Genomic DNA, 23430 nt, shown 5'->3' with positions numbered 1-23430 from the left:
TCTCTTTGTCTCTCTGTCTCTCTCTCTCTCTCTCTCTCATTCTGTCTCGTTGTCTCTCTGTCTCTCTCTCTCTCTCGTTCTGCAAATAGCTAGCATCGGTGTAACACTAAATTCCAGTGAAAGTGGTGAATCAATTGCATTGTCGACTAAGTACAACATCGCTTTGAATTCTTACCTTTCAGAATTGGTTTCTTCTCCGATCAAAACACTGGCAGATGTAATAGCCTTCACCCTAAATTACTCTACCTTGGTAATTATAAAATCTGTTTTTTTTTCTTTCCCCTTTTCGGTTTAATTTTAGGGTTTTGATTGTCTGAAATGTTCGAATTGATCTTCAAGTAATAAACTGATGATGTGTGATGGGGTGGTGTGCTGGAAATGATTCCAAAATTTGGACAGGCCGTCTTTTAGCAGCTGAGAACACCGCAATTACCAGCAACTGCATATCAGACAGCAGTAAAGAGTATGCAAAGCTTAATAGAAAATTGAATTCAGAAGCTAATGACAGAAAATAACTTCGAATGGTTGCAAAGGTGAAGTAACCAAACAGTTATTCTGGTAGATTCAGGTTTCAGAATCAGGGTAACCGAACTGAGAACTAAAGCAGGCATCCAGAAATTTCAAATCCACAGATATTCTGATCTATGGATGTTACATCTGAATCAATGCAGACATCCAGAAATTTACGCAACCAAACGCAGTAATGGGATAGGGATCAACTTCTATATTGGTGAAATGTACAGACGTTTTTAGACGAGTCAGAGGCTCAGAACCCACCTCAAAAGCCTACTAGAAATCTCAGAGCTTGGATTGGACTTTTCAACCTATGGGTAGTCCAAGATGAAATTTCTCTGCCTCGGGTTGGGCTTAGACCGGTCCTGGTCAATTCTAAGCCCGATAGGGTTGGCTTTGGGTTGAGATATTTGAGAGGAATGATTGAGCTTGGGCCGATCCTGGTCTGGTCTGAGTCCGATAGGATCGGCCTAGGGTTGAGATATTCGAGCGGAATGATTACACCCCTAGTGGCAGGTTAATGAGAAAAATCAGTAGTTTTCTGTGTGGTGACTGTGTGACTTTATGAGTAAGTTGTTGAAACTTTTCATGGCCCTACCTTTTATAATGATAGAAATGTGGAATCATATATACTACATGGATAGAAGAACACTGCCTGGTTTAGTGGCCTTTACGGTCAAGGACAATGTAAAATTGCCACCTCATTCCCTGTGAAATAAAAAATCTCATTCGTGTTTCACAATTAATAAGAATTTCAGTTAAGATTTTGACACACAACACGACATCAAGATCCTACATCGCAACATAAATAAATGAAACTAAACACACACACATACACACCAACAGAGATTGAACAGCTTTCAAAAAAGTACATCATCACTAGGCAAAATCTCATCCATGTTGATGCCCTTGTGCACGTTCTCATTGGCTCCCACATTGATGTAGGAGCCACATGATGAGACAAAATAAGGAAAGTAGTATGAAAAAGGTTGGGTTAGAACTACCTTTTATACAGTGGTGGGAAATGTTGAATAATAAATATAAGGGTAATTTACACATACCACCTCTGAGGTTTAACGAAAGTATAATTTTACCCCCCAGTTTTGAATAATTTTGCGTACCCCTTGAGCTTTACAAACGTTAGCAAATACACCCATCCTGTCAATTCATGACTAATAGTGTTAAAATCAAAGGGTAAAGTTATACAAATGCCCCTCCAAGAAAGGAAAAAATAAAAACCCTGCAACTCATCTTCCCCAAATAGCAAATACACCCATTCTGTCAATTCATGACTAATAGTGTTAAAATCAAAGGGTAAAGTTATACAAATGCCCCTCCAAGAAAGGAAAAAAATAAAAAACCTACAACTCATCTTCCCCAACGATTTGGGGAAGATGAGTGCCTAAGAAAAGACGGGCAGCGCTGGAACGCCACAAAAAAATGATCGGAAAAAGAAACAAAGAAAACACTGTAATTGAAACAGAAACCCTTAAAGTTAATAAGATCAAATGCCCATGTCTTGAACCCAGCCCAAAAATTCAGCCAAAAAATTATCAAAACCCTGCCCACAACACCTCCAAAATTCAAGGATAAATGAAACTAAAATGGTAAACCAGTAGGCCTTCAATCTCAATATTTCTTCAATGTCGACGAACCTTAACAGAAACGGGTTTAGATCAAGAACAAAGTCCTGATAAAAAATCGAGTTACAGAGAGAAAGAAGGCGAGAATAACAGAGGTAGCACGGCCGAGGGGGAAAGTGTGGATGAATCCACCACCAGGTGTAAAGCAACGGATGACGAGGTACGAACTTTCAGAAAGCGTAGCGAACACCAAGCGAGATACGCAAAATTGAACCAATTAAAGCTTTTTGTATTCAAATTCCAATCATTGGATTGGTCCAGAATAGGGTTTCAATAAACTTTGAGAGAAGGGTTTTGAAGATATACGAGAATTGTGAAAGAACCTGATTAATGGGGAGGGAAAAAATGGAAGGAAAATAATTGTCGAAAGTGCAGGAGCGAGCAAGAGAAAGGGAGGAACCAAAGGAATAAACATCGACTATAGATCTGTAAAACACCTATCGACACGCTTGGATTGAGATCTTTCCAATTCACGAATTGCAGAAAATCATATCAGAAGCGAATCTTAAAGATGATAGATTCTAATCCAATAGCATTACCAAAGATCAACGATCCTCAGTTATATAAGTCTCATTGTGATACGGTGTCAGGTGTTCTGCTATTCACCATTAAAACCAAGAAATTAACAACACCGACAACCCAACTGATCCTCCCCTTTTTCAAACCCTAAACGATTTGGGGAGGATGAGTTGCAGGTTAATTTTTTTTTTTTGTTAAAAGGGTATTTTTGTAATTTTACCTCTTAATTTTAACACTCTTAGTCATGAACTGACGGAATGGATGTATTTGTTAACGTTTGTACACCTCAGGGGATATACAGAATTATCCAAAACTGAAAGGTAAAATTATACTTTCATTAACCTTAGGGATGGTATGTGTAAATTACCCAAATATAATGGGATTAGGTTCAATAGGACAAATTTCACAAACACCTCCTATAACTATTCAAAAAGGCAAGTATACCCTAAATTTTGCAAAAATGTCAACCTTCCCCCTGACGTTAAGCAAAATTACCCCAAAAATTAAAATGTCAATTTTACCCTTAAAAATGTCAACCTTCCCCCTGCTGTTTCTTCCGCCGCCGCCGCCGCCACCACTACCTCCAGCCCTCCTCCTCTTGCTCCCCTGCTGCTGTTTCTTCCGCCGCCGCCGCCGCCACCACCTCCAGCCCTCCTTCTCTTGCTCCCCTGCAACCCCGCCACCCCCTACAGCCCTCCTCGGCTCGTCGTCTCTCTGTTGTCTCTGTGGGTTTCTTTCTCTCTCTCTGTGAAGCAGGAAAAAGGCAAAATACAGGAAGTCCTTATCGAGCTCAAACACACCCGTCGCTGTCGCTGCCGCCGCCGGTGGAGCTCATACGCCTTCTCCTAATTCTGCAGTTTTAGCAACTGCCTCCGAAAACCCTATCACCGCTGACGACAATTTTGCCTCCGACTTCACTGATGGCACGAGAGCCCCCATTGAAGCCTTAGCCATCAAACTCTCTCTCTCTCTCTCTCGCTCCTCGACTTTAAAGGAACAGGTGTGCGTATCGTTGTAAGCTTGATCTTTTCAGCAGAAATAGTAGGAGATGTTCACGGCACGCACGGTTGGTCTTCTTGGAATCTCCGCTAAGAGGAAAAATCAAACCCAGTAACAACAAATTAAGAAGAAAGTTTGTTCAGAGTCTCTTCATCGCCGTTTCCGATCATCTTTGGCCCGGTACTATTTCCTACATCTGCTTAATTATAATCTCTTCTGATTATATTTCTTCTAATCATCACTTCTGTTCGATCCGTATGAGATGAAATTTCTGTTTCAATTTGGTTTTGTTTCTGGCTAATTTTCTGTTGTTCTCTGGAGCTCAAAAGCCTGAAATACTTTTTGCACATCGAAGCAGAAATCAATTCAGGTTATCGGCCATGGTTTTGGGCTTGGGACGACGACGCTGCTCTGTGAAAACGATGAACAGAGATAATGAGATTTAGGGTTTTATCCTTAAGGGTATTATGGGGAGTTTACCCTGTTGAAAGGGTAATTTTGCCATTATAAAAATATTAACAGCAACTTAAATGCAAAAGACTAAAGGACTGGATTTAGTTGAAATATAATCATTAAATAAGGGTAGTCGTTGATATTTTTGCAAAATTTAGGGTGTACTTGCCTTTTCGAATAGTTATAGGGATGTCCATGAAATTTGCCCGGATCAATATTTGTTGAAATATAGTTTCTTGTAACCACCTTTAGACTGATGTAGGATTTTTTTATTTTTTTATTTTTATTTTTTTGTAGGCAAAGTACAGTTTTTGTGATAATAAGCAAAATTTAGGGGAGAAGAAATTTTCTCATAAAGAAACTGGTTGTAGTGTAGAATTTGGATCAAAATAAGTTCGTTTATGAAGTATTCTACAAAGTCTAGGGTGATGAAAGTCATTCTCTCCCAAAGGAATTTGTTATACTATTGAATTTTGTCAGATTTGTTTGGGTTGATTCCATCAAAAAAAAAAAAAGATTTGTTTGGGTTGAAACTTTGGCATATGAGTTGGAGATTTTTAGGGTGTACTCCGCCAAAAATTATAATTCATTTTCATTAAATATATAATATGACTGATATTATATCATTCAATAGATCTTTTAGAGGTGTCAGAAAAACCTATCCAGCCCTAACCTGTCCTACGCGCGGACATGGCTGGGCCAGACCTGAGATTAACATAGGGTTGAGCTGGGTTTAGGTTTTTCATGGTCCTGGCAGGGACAGGCTAGGCTTGAGTTGAGGCCTCTAGAACTCACTTCATTTTTAGACAAGTTGTGGACCGGCTCCTCTCCGTATGTCGTCCATTCCTGTTTTCACAGAGGCCTGAGTTTCAGCGGTCGCACAGGCCTGCTCCTGTAGGATCAAGATTACATAAGAAGGTATGCCAGCTTCGTGTTGCTCCTCCCTACGTACCACCAACTGATCCTCATTTCCGCCATCAGATTCTACTTCCTTATCCTTGTTGCGTTGACTCGCTCTCGTGTCTGGCATCATGTATTGAGTGTCCCACCGGGTGTGCCAAATTGTTTCCCTTAAAATTCACAGCTCAGGAACTTAAGAGGTAATAAAGGTAAAAGTACGAGGATGTGTGAAATATTGATGGAAAAGAGATGTTGTCATCATCAATGTAAATATAGAGAAAATTATCTCCTCCAGTTCCCTGAGCGGCCTAGTTCCCCCGGTGCCTATAATAAGGGGGGGGGTCGATCCCACCCAAGCAGGGGTAGGACGGTCATTGTGCCCCATTTATTAGAGGCACTGAGGGAACTGGAGGGGACAAAGGAGGCCAAAGAGTCCTTTTCTGTACGTGGTTTAGTGATCTTCCTCCCCATTTCTCGATCTTCTTCGCTCCGTCCGGCTCCACGTACAGAAAAAGACTCTCTGGAAGTTAAGTAGCTGCAACCGGATCTTTGTCCTCTCCAGTTCACTGCCCGGCTTAGTTCCCCCAATGCCTCTAATAAAGGGAGGGGGTGCAATGACCACACTACCCCTGCCCGAACACTCTACCCGGGTGGGGTCCACCCTCCTTATTATGGGTGAACTGGGCCAGGCAGAGAACTAGAAGAGATCATTTTCCGCTGCAACCCCCTACGTACAGAAAAAGACTCGAGAGATCTTCTTCACTCCCTAACTACGCATATACATATTACATTCTAACTAAGTCTTGTAATCCAATGTTCATTAAGTGGTAACTTTTTTTTTTTTTTTTTTTTTTTTAAGAACTTAATTACTAACTTAAAAAGTGCAAATGAATAAATTGTCCATGTTTCACTCATTTTGTATCACAAAGGACGCATCAAGAACAGTTAGTTGGCTTATGCAACTGCAACAAACTTACACGATTCTCCCAATAGCCCTCAACAACGCCATATTCTCAAATGTCAAACAGATGAGAAGATTTCTCTTCAACGGGAGATGGACAAGCTGTCTCATCATCTTCGTCTAGAAGTGGTGATGCAGTAGCACTCAATATGGACGCCTCTCCAACTCGGAGAAGGGCTTAAATTCTTTCAATTCTGCCGGGCCGGGAATCAAATATTGATCAGTACTTGAGCATCATCACTGTTGTCTTGTAGACGAGCTCTCCTTCTGGGCCTCAGTTTCTCGTCATCTTCTCCCATCTTTTCTTTTCCTTTATAAGAATCTGAGCAATTGAAGAAATCTGTTGCATTGGGCTTTTTCTGACCAGGTTTCTCAATCAAAAGCTTCCAGAATTTAACTCTAGATTTGGGTATGAAGTCATCCAAATACTTTGATTGACGAATATGTAAATTCTCAATAGCATCTTTTCCTTGCAACGGAATCCCAAACCACTCAAAGCCTCTGAAATGGTGAATGTAGATTATATCTACATCAGTAGTAAACTCAACATCCTCAATTCTTAGTGTATGACAGCACCTTAGTGTTTTTTTATTTTGGAGGAGGATAGATGCGGAAATATCTAAATAGATGGTTAATGGCTGGCGCGGTTCGAATTTCGGATTGACCAAGAAGTCAGAGGGGAACTCCAAAACAATGCACAGAATTAACCCCTCAATGCAGATCCCATCATTAGCTATCAAGGAATAACTAAATTCCTATGATCTGTTGGGTGAAAATGATCCCTGCATGCAAATTAGAAGAACGGAAAGTAAAGGAGCCATCAATCATCAAAATAATAAACTAGTTGGTAATTTTCTAATGGTTCCTATTAGTTAGTGGGTCTCAACGGAAGGAGCCCAGCTATTTCGCGCCCCAAGTCTTCCATATTCTCATATTTATCACATGTGATATAGAATTCTACTTATATAGAAACTAATTTTATTTTATTGCAATGTGATAAAATAAAATGAGTTTCGAATGTGATAAAATGCGAGAATATGAAAGACTACAGGAATAGGATTCCTTCCATTGAGATCAACTAATAGTTCCAATTGGAGTAAGGGAAAACAAGACAGTGAAAAGACCTGGCGAAGTATGTTCCCTGCAGGACATGTCAACTTATAGCATCCTCTTGCATCCAAATCTAAATCATCCATGGATATTTCTCCCACAGGGCATGGAATCCCTTCAAGCATCTCGCAATCTTTGAGAGATAATCTCTTCAAATTTTTAAGCAAGAACAAATCCGGGAGTCTTACCAACGAATAACAATTGCTGGCATCTAATACTTGAAGCTTCGATTGGAGCAAAGGTAACTCCTTCAGTGAGTCACAGAATTCGAGAATAAGAATTTTGAGTTCATTCAATTGCCCGATGGATTCGTGTAATTTATCCAAGGATCTGCAGTATCCAAGATTTAATTGCTCCAAGAAAGGAAACCATGAAAAGTCTGGGGAATTTAACAGATATCCACAATTACTAAGATTGAGAACCTTCAAATTTTGGAACCGCTCTCAAACAAAGAGAATATAAGTATTATCCATAAAACTTAACAATTAAATGAGAAGAAAAAGTGAAATGCTATACCTTATTTTCATCTTGAGGTCCGATACCCCAAGCTTGTTTAATCGTGCTAAATGCATAATAGGTCGAGATGAACTAATCTCTTATGATAAAAATTAGTTGGTAGATTTTCCCAAGAAAAATTATTCCACCTGAACCATTTTAGTGCAAATGGAAGGCGTGAAAAGTCTCCCATGAAACCTTTTGGGTTAATGTTGAGGATTCTTAGTCTGGACATCCTCTCAAAGTGTTCAAAAGATAAATCAATCGGCAAGCCAGTGGGATAGATGATTCCTTCTACTCTAAGAATTCTCTACAATAGAAAATCATCCAAGTAAATTGAAATTTGTGGACACAAGAACACCCCCCTCCCCCACAAAAAATAAAAACGAAAAAGGAGCCATAAGGGCCCCATTCCTTGTATAAAAGATGATTTTTTTTTCTTAATTTTTCATTTTGAAAAATATAATTTTATGCCCTACTTTAAACCTCATGACAACAAATGAGAAGTGTGCTTGAAATGGTATCAAGTTCCATGTTTGATAGTTCTAACTTCTTAACACCTACCAAAATAAGTATATTTTCTTTAGAATCTTATATATAACACTTTGTTAGACCTAAAGATAAGATAAATTACCAAAGTCCAAAAGGTTGTGTGCACGATCATGAACACAACCATTGGATGGATCAGACTGTGTATATTACGTGTTTCCACACTTCTAATCAACGGTTGTGTGCATGACTCTGCATCATGTATAAAAGGGACGACCACAATAATAAAGTAATAACCACAAAATAAACAAATAGGGTATGAAAGTATTTCTTTTCTTTATCTTTTCTTAACCGTACCTTAAAAAGAAGAAGAAGAAAAACAAGAGTATGAAATAAGACTTACCCATATTCTTCATTAAGAAGTAAGAACCCATCCCTTCATATTCCCAACCTCTCTCAAAGCTTCCTTCCAACACTCATGTTGAAGAAAGGCTTCTTCAAAACTTCCTGTCTGATGTCGAACATCAGATGGATCAACATAGAGGAATATTGGCAGAATAATCTGACCGTTGGATCTATGGCACTCCAACATCTGGGCAAGTTCCATCAAGCACCATTTGCTATTCGCATAGCCTTTGGAAAGAACAGCAATAGAGATTTTGGACCGTTTGATTGCATCTGTAAGTGTTGGCCCAATCTTTTCTCCTTCCCATAGTTTGCAGCTATCCATAAAGACATGGGTATGTTCTCTATTCAGGGCACGGTAGAGGTGGCCAGTGAAATTTCTGCGAGTTTCTATACCTCTGAAATTGAGAAACACGTCATAAGTTGAAGATCTAGCGGTGGCGGCATAGGAGGAGGAGGAGGAAGAGGAAGCCTCGGCCTGTCCAGCCATGAAGTTGAAGTTGCAGAGAAGATGTAGGAGGACGTCCCTCCTCTATTAATTGGTTTGTATACTAGATTTGTTTCCTTACTTCTAGATTTACATAGATTTACTTAATTCCCCTTTCTTTTTTGGGGACCTGGGCTCTTCCACTCCATTTTATTGTATTTAGTTCGGCCGGGTTAGGTCTTTTGCTAATGGCATTGTCGAAGGAGAAAGGATTGACTTCAGTGAAGGCTTAATGGCAGTTTTCAAGATTTATTTGTAGCTCATTTTTTCTTTTATTAATACATACTTTGCTGACCTTTAACAAAAAACATACTCCTAGAGAAAGTTTTAGACACTTCTGTGCTTTAATGGAAGTCAACAATTAGGTGCAACAACCATGCCCTCGTTATTATGTCGTTTTGTAGATGCTTTTGAGGTTATAGAAGTAATTCTAGAAAGTATTACAAACTCTAGATTTTTTTTCTCTCATGCACCCCATGTCCATGGTTTGAGGTAATGTATCGGGTGATACATACCGGTTTTGTAAGTGATTGATTTCGATATTGTGTCGATACCATATCAGTAACACAGTATGAACAAGTAGCGAAATTGTCAGAAAACCCATTTTTAGATAATAAGAGGTAAATTTATCTGATACAGTAATCCATGCTGATATCGATCTAATTAATACCGTATTGGTTTTCGGGTTGACCGATACCATGCACTAAAATCATGCCCCATGTCCCAGAAAGTAAGTCTACAGTCAGTCACCAAAGATCAATCAACCTGAGGAAAGTATTAAAATCCTCTATAGTACCGACGAGGCGGCGGTGCACTTCCGGCGGCACAACAAAAGTCATGTGTGCCATGTACCATGGAATCAAAACTCGGTCGAAACCTGTCGAAACCGCCGAGACAACTCGGTTTCGACAGGTTCTGAGACGAGTTAGAACTGAACTTTAAAAAATCTTCGGTTTCGCACTAGTTTCGACCGAAACCAGTACGAAACCGTCGTAGCCAAGGCTGTCATTTACTTTTTTCAACGATTTTTGAAGAATAATAGTACCAAGGCTGTCATTTATTTTTTTCAATGCTTGGAGCCCTTCTTCAAGAAGGAAGAGATACCATTTCCTCACTCACACCCACAAAGACCAGTGCACTGGAATTTCTCTCTACTCTCCATACCCTATTTATGCTACCCACCTTATGAAAACCCTGATCCTTCAATTATTCCCGCAGGTTTTATGGTTTCCTTTCGGTTCGCCCCTCCCCTCTTTTTTCTCGCATTCTCCTCTTTCGTTCCCGCTTCAGTAGAGATACCCATTTCGTTTCTATGTTTCTTTGCAGGTAGAGGATTCGCTATTTGTCGGAATTGAGGTCGGCGAGTCGGTTGTTATCGATGACCCTGATGGACCTTTCACTGTTACAGCTTTCAATGCCAATCACTGCCTGAGTACCTTTCTCTTTTTATTTTCAAAATTTTCATCTCCTGGGGGTTTTGGTCTAAATTATTATGACAACGGTGGTTTAATAATTGGCTTTGTATTCCTATATGTGCTGGCTTCCTATTAGATTTTGATGGGTTTTGTTGGCACGAGTTGTTTTGTTCTTGATTAATTGTTGTTCTCTTGAGAGCATTTAATATTATTGTCATGGGATACGTATGTTGTGTATTCGGAGGAACGGCTTCGCAATCTTTAATGGGACGCTCTCGTGGATTAGACCCACCAAGAAACTCCGCATGGAATTGAAGAGGGGCATTTTAATGTTTTATTTGGATTCAATGTATTTTTTCAGGGTTTAAGTACTTTATAATTATGTGAACTAATTATAAATTTATAATACCACTGTAGTGTCTGTTGGACAAGTGTGTGTCCATCAAACCCGGTTTGATCTGGTTCAACCCGGTTCACCTTTGTATTGAACATTTATACATTTTAGTTTAATATTGTCACATGCGATATAAACTTTTTGAGCATTATGTGTCCGTAAGTTATACTTAAAATGGTAGTCACGACTAGGGTTTGGGCTGGGCACCCTTATCATATGGTCGTCGCATTGGGTATGCCTAGACATGTGATGTCAGGGTACGAATGCGAGTGCTCACATGTTTGATGTGTGCATTGGCGAAGAATCTACTTTGTCGATTCCCTCATGTATTTGCCGAGATGTAGGAAGGGATAGACATGTGTCACCGACACATGCACTGAGGGAACCTGTCACTGTAAAGTGTGATCGCATTCTTTGGTTCATCAATGACTGAGACTCAAGCGAGTGAAAGCCGGTGTTCTGGGAATACGTGAACACTTTGTGAGTGAAGGAGTTATCCAACATGGTCACCACTGCCCGATTGGGGAACACCAAGATAGAGACTGTCTGTGCATGGTCGGATCAGAATCTGGATCCAGTACCGTTTTGGAAATGGTTTTGCAAAATTTATTTTACATAAAATGATACATTATTTATAGTTATTTCAAATAAAGTGTTTTATCGAGTTTTGCGGGACCCGATCGGATGCACAGACGCTCTTATATGGACATGTACTATGGATTGGGGTTTGGCAGTACATGTGTACATGCCCTAGATTCCATAATGATGGTGTTGATTAGTGGGGGGGTTGTATATGATAAATTGTTATCATATAGGGAGTTATTTGGAATTTGCTAATTTAATTGGCTCTTTATTTAATTAATGGATTTGGTGCTAATTATTATTATCCATTAATAATTAAATAAAGAATCTAATTAATACTTTCCCTATTAGATTCGCTTCTTCACTGTGTAGCACTTTGAGTTTAAACAGGTATCCAGGTCGAGAGAGAGAGTCGACTCTCACTAGGGCTCTATTAAATCTATCTAGGATTTAATTAAACCCTATTATTATAAATAGGGGACCAAAAATACGTAGAAGAGAAGCTCTCCACATTTTTGGAGCAGACACTCTCTCTCCTGCGTTTTTGGTTTTTCTCTCTCCCTCTTGTGATCTCTCTTCTTCTTCTTGCTTCTCTCACTGTGTTTGAGAGTTAGGGTTTGTGAAACCCTAGATCTGTGGCGAGGAGTTTGAGGGCATCTGGGATTGGCGTGTAGAACCTTGGTAGCACCATTGGAGGTTCGAGATCTGCTTGCTTGGAGCGCTCATTGGAGGAAGAACCACGTCTATTGGAGGAGCAACACTTGAGGCTCACCAGGTTAGCGTTCTTTATTAATTCCTTCATTTATTGATTATTAATATTTATGGGATGCGAAAGAAACTCGAATCGATTATTTTCCGCTGCGCATTCGAGTATGGGATGGATCCCTCTTGCCATGTGATGGACTAGAGACGAGTTTCTCCGTCCCTATTGTGATAATTAATTTTATGGAATGCAATAGGGAAGGAGAAACCCTAATAGGGATGCACCAGGGTTCCCATGGCCGACCATGGGAAACCCTAAAATTAAAATGGGGCACCCATGGGACACCATGGGCTAACCCAGGGCGTGCAAAACCCTAAAGATAAATATCTTGGTCTCCCTAAGGAACCATGGTTTGATCCCTGGACCGTTGTTTGGCCAACAGTGTCTGTATCGTATCAGCGTGTACGTTAGTAAACTTGGGTCAATAACCACAAGTACTATTTTCAGTGATTTTTTTTGTCAATGTAATTCATGGATTGTGTTTAAAATGTGAAAAATTGGCAACCTGCAAAAAATCAGGCCTAAAAAACCTTGCTTTAGGGTCGAAACGTTAGTTTCCCCATCAATGGGAAAAAATCCCAGATTTCAATCGAGATATGGTCGAAACTGAGACGAACTCAATTTTTGGCTGGTCGAAACCTTGTCGAAACCCGAGTTTTAAAACCTTGGTGCCGCCTGACCTCTGCTGTGCCGTTGGATGTGCACCGCCGCCCCATCGGTACTACAGAGGATCCTGGTCCATGAGGAAATGCCTAGAATTTCAGAAAAACAAAAACAAAAAAAAAGTTTTATGAATGGTCCTTCCTTCAATGGAATATCTATAACTAGGACCCAAGTAACTCTGCTATGCTCATTACCAAAAACAGGAACTATTATGTGTGAATTTGTCATGTAATAATTCTGACCATTAAATACTTAGAGAATGGTTTAGATTGATGATGTAACAATTCTGACCATTAGATATTTAGAGAATCGATTAGATTGGTCACTTATTATACTTTTGGGAAAAAGTCTTCTGTCCGGGAGTGTGGCCTATGCCAGCACTCCCATGAGTCTATCTCTCTCCTCCCTATATGAAAGACACCTCTGCCCCTTGTATTAATGAGGAGAGAGATAAGCACATGGGAGTGTTGGCGTAGGCCACATTCCTGTATAGAAAACTGCTTCCCTATATTTTTTGTATGGATACAATTGTTTGCTGTTACTTTTATGCTAGTGCTTTAACTGGGAAAAAAAACGAAAACAAAAAAACCTTTTATGTTAGTGGAAATTTAGATTAAATATAATGTGGATCGCATTGGGCTCGTCTCCAGGGATGCATCCAACAGCATAGGGTAAGTCAAGATGCAAGTCGGGCATACATCCCCACGCACCCAGCAGCCCAACGCCGTGGGATGCCTCCGTGGGTGTTGGGGTCCCTAGAGAGGAGCCCGATCCCTTGTGCAATATCATTATATAAGGAATGTGTAGGTGTTGCGAGACATTGTCCAATAAGACCCACCAGGCTCGCCAGACCGTTTCTATTAACTATGTTATTCGCCCGACGCCTACTCAGAGAAGTAATATTTCTCAATCGACATATTGTAAGAAGAAATAAGTATCATATGTATGTGAATTCCATGTTATACCATTTTATTATACCACAAAGGATGCATCACGGTGAACAGCCAGCTTATGCAACAACAGCAACAAAAAGTAGTTCCACATGCAATCCTCTTCATTTGGATGGGTCTGTTTCACACGGAATGGAATTCTGAATTGTCACTTATTGATCAAACTGAGAGAGAAAGAAATCAAACAATATTACAAGTTCTTCAAGAGATTGAGGGAGAAAGGTAAAATTAATAAAATAAACAAATTTGAATGGGGTGGGCGCAACGACCACCCTACCCCCTGCACAGGCTGTTCATGTACCTGGGTGCAGCCTGCGCTGCAGCACAGAACACATTCTCCCGGTAAATTATAGGGAAGGATACGGTGTAGAAAAAGGACGTACGTACGCCTCCTCCACTCAGATTTAATCCACATGAAGAATTTCTGATTAGATTGGGGGTGGGCCCTCAACTGATCTACCTTATCTTCACGAACATTGCTGGATAACCCCAACATATGAAGAATTTCTGATTAATCCCACATGAAGAAATCTGATACAGAAGGCTTTCGCAGCTTATGTTCCTGGAACAAAAGCTTCGAGAATATTACTCTACAATCGGGCATCACCAAATCAAGATAATTTGATGAACGAATAGATGAAATCTCAATAGCATCTTTTCCTTGCAACGGAATCCCAAACCAGTCAAAGCCTTCGAAAGGGTGGATGTAGATTTTATCTCCATCAAGACTATACATAAAATCCTCAGTTCTCACTGAATGATGATACTTGGTTATTTTATCATTTTGGCGGATAGAAGCGGAAATATCAAAAAAGGTGGTTGTATATCGATTGTAGTAGTTTTCATATCGATTGTTGTCCTTGAAGTGAACAAGTAGTTCAAAAACAATGCATAGAATTAGCCTCTTATGACAGATCTCAACATTAGCAGTCAAGGAATAACTAGACTCCTTTAACGCGTTGGGTACAAGTGATCCCTGTGAATCAGAAGAAGAAACGAAAGCAGTCAATCATCAAAGTTATTCGTACCCAAAAAATTAAAAAGATCATCAAAGTAATAAAATTATGGGAAACAGTTTTCTGTCTAGGAGTGTGGCCTACATCAGCATTCCCATGTGTCAATCTCTCTCCTCCTTAAAACAAGGGGGCAGATATGTCTTTTCACATAGAAAGAAGAGAGATAGATTCATGGGAGTGCTGGCGTAGGCCACACTCACGCCAGCACTCCCGGACAGAGATCTTTTTCCCTAAAATTATTGACAAAGAGAAAACAACAAGACAATGTAAGGACCTCGCCCAGTCTTTTCCTTGGATTTCGTGTCAACTTATAGCATCCTGTCGCATCCAAATCTTCAAGGGATTTTGCTCCCTCAAGTCCTCGAATCTCATTCAGATTCCAGCAATATTGGAGAGATAATCTCTTCAAATTTTTCAGCCTTGACAAATCCACTAGTCTTACCAATGAATAGCAATGAGCAGCATCTAATACCAAAAGATTCTCTAGTAGTCCAACACCATCGGGTAATTCCTTAATTCTTGTAACATTAATCAATTGGAGCTCAACCAAAGATTTTAAATCCCCAATGGACTCAGGCAACTCCATTAGTGAGTCACAGAAATCAAGAATAAGAATTTTGAGCCGATTCAATTGCCCGATGGATTTGTCTAACTCATCCAAAAGTCTACAGTATCCAAGATCCAATCGTTCCAAGCAAGGAAACCATGAAAAGTTTGGGGACTTGGATAGATATACACAATTACTAAGATTGAGAACCTTCAAATTTTGAAACTGCTATCAAACAAAGAGAATGTAATTAGTATCCATAAAACTTAGCAATCAAATGAGAAGAGAAAAAGTCAAACGCTATACCTTATTTTCATTTTGAGGCCAAATATTCCAAACTTGTTTAATCTCGCTAAATGATAGGTCGAGATGAACTAGTCTCCTATGATAAAAATTGGTTGCTTCATTATCCCAAGAACAGCCATTCCACTTGAACCATCTTAATGCAGAAGGAAGGTGTGAAAAATCTCCCACGAAACTTTTTGGATTGATGTTGAGGAATCTTAGGTTGGACATCATCTCAAAGTGTTCACAAGTTAAATTAATCGGCAAGCTAGTGGGAAGGACAATTCCTTCTATTTTGCGACTTCCCTACAATAGAAAATAACCCAAGTAAATTGAAATTGGTGGACATTCATCAGAAAACTCCATGCCAGCACTCCCATGAGTCCATCTCTCTCCTCTTTAAAACAAAGGGGCAGAACTATCTTTTCATATGGGGAGGAGAGAGATAGACTCATTAGAGTGCTGGCGTAGGCCACACTCCCGAACAGAGTTCTTTTTCCCTATATATATATATATATATATACTTGGTCGCATGGTCTCTACACAAGCGTCTGATGCAATGGGGGAGCACGCTTGGGTATCTACCCAGGACCAAAAGCGTCATTTCACAATGTCCTGTGAGGGCGTAGGAAACACCACAAAGTAGAGATCTTATATATATATATATATATATATATATATATATATATATATATATATATATATATATATATATATATATGGAAAAAAGTTCTCTGTCCGGGAGTGTGGCCTACGCCAACACTCTCATGAGTCTATCTCTCTCCTCCCATGTGAAAAGACACCTCTGCCCCCTTGTTTTAAGGAGGAGAGAGATAGACACATGGGAGTGCTGGTGTAGGCCACACTCCCGTGCAGAAAACTGCTTCCCTATATATATATATATATATATAAGGAGAAGAAGAAAAGAACTGCATCATTGTCAAAAAGAATTATAAATTGTAGAGCATTACTAACTGCACTATGTTTTTCTTCTTCTTGTTTTTATTATAAGCTTAACCCCCCCCCCCCCCACACACAGATAGAGAGAGAGAGATGGTTTTTGGTCTTACCATATGTCCTCTTAATACTTCTGAGACTTCGTCATGAGACCACAACCTACTACGCTTACCTGGCTCTCTAAAGCTCTCTTTTAAGACAATTTGCCTTCCCATTTCTCTAATCTGATCATGCATCCTCAAATAGTAGTCACCATCCTCATTCTTTTCAAATTTTAAGAGGGACCTTTTATTTAGTCTGTCAATTGCTGATTGAGGATAATAGGCACAAGCTTCCCAAATGGAAATTAAAATTTTTTCCTCCCATCCATTGAAAAAGCATGCAGCATCCAGGAAAATATTTTTCTGATAATCATCATCTAGATTGTCATAGCATATCTTCAACCTTTCGTAGACTTCTTTAGGAGGAATTTCTCTCAATTTCTTTATTGTACATTCCCAGACTTCTTTGCTTCTTACATCTGATAGGAAGGAACCCAACACCTCTAGAGCCAAGGGCAACCCACCCGAATAGCTTGCCAAAGCACATGAAAGGTCCAAATACTCTTCAGAAGGTGTGTTCTTTTGAAAGGCATGCAAACTAAAGAGTTGAAGAGATTGGCCATCATCCAATTCTGTAGGCCTATAGATTTTATCTTTATCAACATTAGCCAAATTTAGAACACTCTCGTCTCTTGTCGTTATTATCACCTTACTTCCTCCACCAAGCCAATTTTGATCAATTGCCAAAGCATCGAGTTGGGAAGGATGACCCACGTCATCCAGAATAAGAAGAGCATCTTCCACTTGAAGTCTTCCTTTTATCAATTCTTTCCCGCTATCAACACTCAATATTTCACCATCAACTTTTCTTTTAGAGATACCATAGATAAGTTTATTTTGTAAAGAAATTAACCCATTTGGTCTTGATGCTTCTTCTCTAATGTTTGCCAGAAAACAACCATGACGAAAGCTTTTAATGATCTCATTGTAGAGAACCTTAACAATAGTTGTCTTCCCAATGCCACCTATGCCACATATTCCAATAAATTGAACATCTGTAGAACCAATATTTAGTAAAGATTGCAGATAGTTCACACGAGAACCTAATCCAATACCGTATTTAATACTACTCAAGAAAATGCTGCTTGTTTCTCTTAAAACCCTCTCAACAACAAGGTCAACTAGCTTTGATTCATCCCTGCAATTATTGAGCGATACGAAGAATTTAAGTTCTCAATTAAATGAAAATAAATTATTAATTATGTGAAAAACTGATAGTTTGGTATTAGTAAAAATTTGAAAGATGCATCCCTATATAAAAAAATGGGCAAGAGATCATTGCTTGGTTGTGTAGCCCTTGCAGTAGTGCGAGGACTAATGAGAGTGTCCGAAGAAGTGTCAACACGGATGAAATTTCTGAATTCAGGAAGGGTTGGGTAATAATTTCATGCATTCCTATGTCTGGACGTAGGAGCCACACCACCACCAGCGTTCTTTTTTCCCATAAAAAATACACAGTGGCAAAACATACATGTCATTAAAATGATCTGAAATGAGAATTTATTCATTTTCCTTGTTGAAAAATATAATGTTATATTCTTTTCTGTGACCTCATGTCATGATGTGAGAAGTGTGCTTACGTGCTAGCAAACCTTCTGGTGATCATAATAACACTAGGGAGAAAAAGAAATCTGATTTGAAAATTAAAACTCTTTATAATATTTATCCACTTAAAATATGTCCTACTTTTTTAATACCAGAATTGCCATCCACATGTACTAGTGGTTTCTGGCAGCCAATAGGGGTATCAAACAGTCAATTTGGTCTGGTTTCGGTCCGGTAACCAATAGGGGTATCAAACAATCAGTTTGGTCCGGTTTCAGTCGGATTCAACAGGTTTTGTTTAGGAATGGGTCAAATTGAAACCAAACTAAGCATAAGTTTCGATTGAACTTAGTTTTGGTCAAGTTAAGTTCACACATACACAAACATACACAAACACACACATATTTACAAACAATAAAAATATCTTTTGTGCTTTACCTTTTTCGAGGAGGGAACCTATGGACCCTGCTAAGATAAGATGGTGGAGATTAAAAGGGGAGTCCTTAGGCACATTTACTGAAAATGTGGTCAAACAAAGAAAGTGGGGACACCTATGTGACGTGGAATGAGATGATGACTTGTCTTAAGAGAGTTGCTAAAGATGTGCTAGGAGAAGCAAATGATAGGTGTCAGGCCCCTAGGGAGACTTGGTGGTGGGATGAGGAGGTCCAACCAGCCATCAAGATCAATAAAGAGAGGTTTAAGATTGGCAACAGACTCAAGAAACAGAATATAAAAAGACATATATTGAGGCCAGAAATGAGGTTAAGAAGAAAGTGGGGATGGCTAGGGCGAGGAAATATGAGGAGCTCTATATGAGTCTTAACACAAAGCAGGGGGGAAAACTATTTATAAAATAGGTAAAATGAGAGAAAGGAAGATCGAGTAGAGATTTCGACCAGGTGAGATGTATAAAAAGGGAGGATGAAAGAGTAATAGTGAGAGATGAGGATATTGTGAGGAGATGGGACGAGTACGTATATTTGCGAAATTCTAAATGGGGATAGTTCGAATATGACCAAACCGGTTAACAACATTATTCATCAAGACGCCACACATCATAGTTATGTACGAAAGATTGGTGTGATGGAAGTTAAGGAAGCCTTAAGAAAGATGAAAGCAGGCAAGACACCAGGACCAAATGAGATTCCAATAGAAGCGTGGAAGGCCCTAGGAGATGTGGGGTATGTTGGTTAACAAGTTATTTAACAAAATTTTGATCACAAGGAGAATGTCAGATGATTGGAGGAGAAGCATTGTAGTTCCGGTCTACAAACATAAGTGTGATGTCCAGAGCTGCAATAACTATTGAAGCATAAAATCGATGAGTCATATTATGAAACTTTGGGAGAACGTTATTGAAGCCTGTCTGAGAAGAGAGACTCATATATTGAAGAATCAATTTGGTTTTATGCCAAGTAGACCCACGACAGAAGCTATTTACCTATTGAGGAGGCTCATGGAAAGATGTAGAGCTAGCAAGAAGAATCTCCATATGGTCTTTATATACTTGGGGAAAGCCTATCACAAAGTACTTAGAGATTTAATCCGGAATGTTTTTGCGAGAGGGGTGTTGAGTAAGTATATAGAGGTAATTAAAGATATGTATGAGGGTGTGGTGACTAGTGTGAGAACTGTGGGTGGCCAGGGCAAGGAATACCCAATAACAGTTGGGCTACATCAAGGATCAGCCTTAAGCCTTTATTTTTTTGCACTTATCATGGATGTACTAACAAAAAAACATCCAAGATGAGGTACCGTGGTGTGTATGCTCTTTGCCGATGATATCGTTTTGGTGGATGAGACAAAAGCATGGATTAACGCTAAATTAGAGTTGTGGATTATCAGGGGAATTTTCTATCATCGATTGTAGGCACTATTGGCAAAGCCCTCCATGTGGATAGCGTGACGATCAATTGCACCAGAACAGTGGCGGCGCGGGTGTGTGTAGAGATTGACCTGCGCAAGTCATTGCCAGATAGGGTTTGGATTGGGTGTGGATCAGGAGGTTTCTTTCAAAAGGTTGTGTACGAGAGATTTTCGTCTTATTGCGCCCACTGCTAAAAGCTAGGCCACGCAGTTAGTGATTGCCGCAAAGTCAAGAAGTTTAGGGCTCCAAATCCGAGGGGTGATGTGGTGGAAGTAGCGGTTAAGGGGAAGGAGGTGGTGCAGGTGCATAGCGATGATGGAGGGCTGATCATGTAATCTGATTTGGCAAGCAAGGCGATAATGGAAGAGGGAGGAGGGGCTGAATTAGGAGAGGGGTGTGCTACATTTGAGATGCCCCACGTTCCATTGCATGGGGAGGTTCCTGAGGTAGGTGGTAGCTCTTTAGAGAGTGGTTTTATTGGGGGTGGAAGGTGGAAGCCAGCACGTGGTGGTGGGTCACACTCCAATCTGTTGGTTTCAGAAGGGAATTTAGGTGAGTTGGTGCCTATTCAATGGGTGCCTTCCGAACCCGTTGAGGAGGATAGGGATGTTAGGCCTGATGATGCAAGGGTTGTGCATGAGGGGGTGTCTCTGGCTGTAGGGGAATGGTCTAAAGGGAATCAGAGGAGTATGGAGCCCCAGGGGGGTTATTGATTTCTCAAGAGCAAGGGGTTTGCAACGTTGTTAATGCAGCCAGTGGGGGGTACGAAGGACGATATGTGTTTGTTGGATTCTAGTCTCAGAGAAGGGTCTCCAGAGAGCTTGAAGGAGTTTGGCAATGGGCTGGAGGAGAGAGTGGCTGACACCGTGCTACTAGTCCAAGAGGAGAGAAGCACCAAGGTGGTGGAGGAATTGGACGGCGACACTAGTGTAAAGGAAAGGGTGCTGCAGGTGGAGGAGACAGTCGCCCGGCGGCGTAGTGCAAGGCCAAAAGGCCCCTCTTTGAAGCTACGTGAAGCGAGTTCTCGATGAATGTTCTTTTCTGGAACATTCGGGGTGTAGGGAATAAGCCGTCAGTAAGGCGTTTAAAGGCTGTGATTGATGAAGCAAAAATTGATTTGTTAGCCATTGTCGAGCCTAAGATCTCTTTCCTTAAGGCTCAGGCAGTGATGAGAAGGATAGGAATGCAAGGCTGTGTGGCCAATGAAGAAAGGGAGGGTAACAAGAACTGGTTGTTTTGGAAGGATCCCCTACAGGTGCAGGTGGTGAGCAGTCACGCCCAATGTCTAATAGTGTCATGCTCGGATGCTCAACTAAATTACTCGATCATTATTTCTTTTGTTCATGCGCTGTGCTCGGTGGTGGAGCGAAGACCACTATGGGAAGAACTGATTTCTTTGTCTGCCTCAACCATGGTTCCTTGGGCTATGTGCGGCGAGTTCAATGTAGTGCTCCACCCAGATAAAAAGTGGGGGGAAGGCCTCCTTGCTCGATGTCTATGGGGGAGTTTGGGTCGTTTGTGAATATGGCGAGTTTAATGGACTGTGGTTTCAAGGGGAATGCTTTCACGTGGTCGAATGGTCAATCAGGTGGAGGGGCGATCAAGGCCAGGCTCGACAGAACTCTGGTGAATAGCCTATGGTCTTCTTCGTTTGAGGCAATGAATGTTCACCACTTGGGGATAACCTGCTCAGACTATGCACCTTTGTGGTTAGAGGTGGTGACACAAGCAGTCAACCGCTTCTCGACTTTTAAATTTCAGCAATGTGGACCTTCCACCCAGGCTTTATGGAGTTGGTGGTGAATGAGTGGTCGATTTCTTACACTGGCTCACCTCTTCAGATTCTTACGCTGAAACTGAAATATCTTCGAGCTAGACTCAAGGCTTAGAATAGGGATACTTTTGGAAATATTCACCAGAACATCATGGGGGCAGAGGATGATGTCTGCAGGGCCGAAGCGGCTCTGTACTCCAACCTCTCTGAAGCTTGCAAGGTGGCTTTGAAGGAGGCCAATAAGTGGCTACAGGATGTCTTGCTTCAGGAGGAGGTGTTCTGGAGGCAGAAATCCAGGGTAAGGTGGCTTCAAGAGGGAGATAGAAACACGAAATTCTTTCACTCAATGGTGAAGGTGAGAAGTTCAAGGGGGTGGTGGAGAGAATTAAGGACAGTAATGGTGTTTGGGTGGAAGGAAGTGAAGAGGTGAGCCTGGAAGCTATTAGATTCTTTTCTAATATCTTATCTTCTCAGGGTTCGATCAGAGAGGAGGGATTATTACATGCGATTCCAGCCCTGGTGAGTGAGGAGGACAATCCATGTCTGACTACGGTGCCATCTTTTAAGGAGGTGGAGGGGGCGGTGTTTGCGTTTTCCAAGGATAGTGCACCCGGGCCAGATGGTTTCTCTGGCTATTTTTTTACTGCATGCTGGAAAATTATAGGTCAGGATGTTTTTGCAGCGATGGTTGACTTCTTCTCAGGAGGCTTTCTTCCTAGAAGCTATACTTCCTCCCACTTGGTGCTCATACCTAAGGTGCAACATGCCGGAATCGATGTCGGATTACCGGCCCATTAGTCTTGGGAACTTTGCTTACAAAATTATTGCGAAGATTATGGCCACTCAGTTGGCAGTGTTTCTACTGGTTTTGGTGGGGGAGGAACAGGGAGCGTTTGTTCAAGGAAGAAGTATCCTGGATAATGTAGCCATGGTACAAGAAGTGGTGTAGGACTTAAACAGGAAAACAAGGGGTGGTAATGTTGAATGGAGCTTTCTGAGGGAGGTCCTTGTAAAATTTGGGTTCAGCTCCGAGTGGGTAAGTTTGGTTAACAAAACTCTTCAAAATTGTTGGTTCTCAGTGGTATTGGGTGAAGGACCAAAGGGTTACTTTAACTCAACGAGAGGTCTGCAACAAGGTGACCCGCTATCCCCTTCTCTATTCATATTAGCGGAGGAAATGTCGAACAGAGGCTTGCGAAGTCCGTTTGTAGAGGGTCATGCATCATATTTCCAGCTTCCACGTTGCTACCCGGGTGTCTCACATAGTCTGTTCGCAGACGACACGATTATCTTCTCGAAGGGAAACAAATCTTCCCTTAAGCAGATCATGGGCTTCATTTCGAGGTATGAGTCCTACTCTGGCCAGTTGGTTAATAAACATAAAAGTTGTTTTTTTGTGGCACTAATGTTTCTGCAGCAAGGGTGAGGATGATTGGAACTGTTACGGGCTTTTCTCAGAAAGCTCTGCCTATCACCTACTTGGGCGCCCCCCTCTACACAGGTAGGCTAAAAGTAAATTGCTTTGATGGCATGCTAGCAAAAGTTAGAGCAAGACTGGTAGGGTGGAAGAGCAGGCTACTATCAGTAGGTGGAA

The 23430-nt window shown here is 40.7% G+C and overlaps 2 protein-coding genes across 3 annotated transcripts in view; both read right to left on the bottom strand.

Annotated features, from left to right (window-relative positions):
- LOC122639727 (disease resistance protein RPV1-like) overlaps positions 1–23430 on the bottom strand; it is a 118452-nt gene that overhangs the window by 49039 nt on the left and 45983 nt on the right. The window contains exon 4 of the mRNA XM_043832659.1: positions 15611–15895. Coding sequence (XP_043688594.1) covers positions 15611–15895 — 285 coding nt within the window. The remainder of the gene's footprint in view (positions 1–15610; positions 15896–23430) is intronic.
- LOC122639728 (disease resistance protein RUN1-like) overlaps positions 1–23430 on the bottom strand; it is a 48838-nt gene that overhangs the window by 20825 nt on the left and 4583 nt on the right. Inside the window, exon 2 of one of the 2 annotated variants that reach the window (XM_043832661.1) lies at positions 17718–17785. The exons of the other annotated variant lie outside the window; for it this stretch is intronic. Within the exon in view, the coding sequence (XP_043688596.1) occupies positions 17718–17785 (68 nt within the window). The remainder of the gene's footprint in view (positions 1–17717; positions 17786–23430) is intronic. 2 annotated transcript variants of the gene reach the window in all.

Source organism: Telopea speciosissima, chromosome 9 (assembly GCF_018873765.1).
Source record: "Telopea speciosissima isolate NSW1024214 ecotype Mountain lineage chromosome 9, Tspe_v1, whole genome shotgun sequence".
In the NCBI taxonomy this organism is placed as follows: Eukaryota; Viridiplantae; Streptophyta; class Magnoliopsida; order Proteales; family Proteaceae; genus Telopea; species Telopea speciosissima.
Note: the sequence above shows the minus strand (reverse complement) of the source record. Positions and strands in the feature narration are given on the sequence as shown.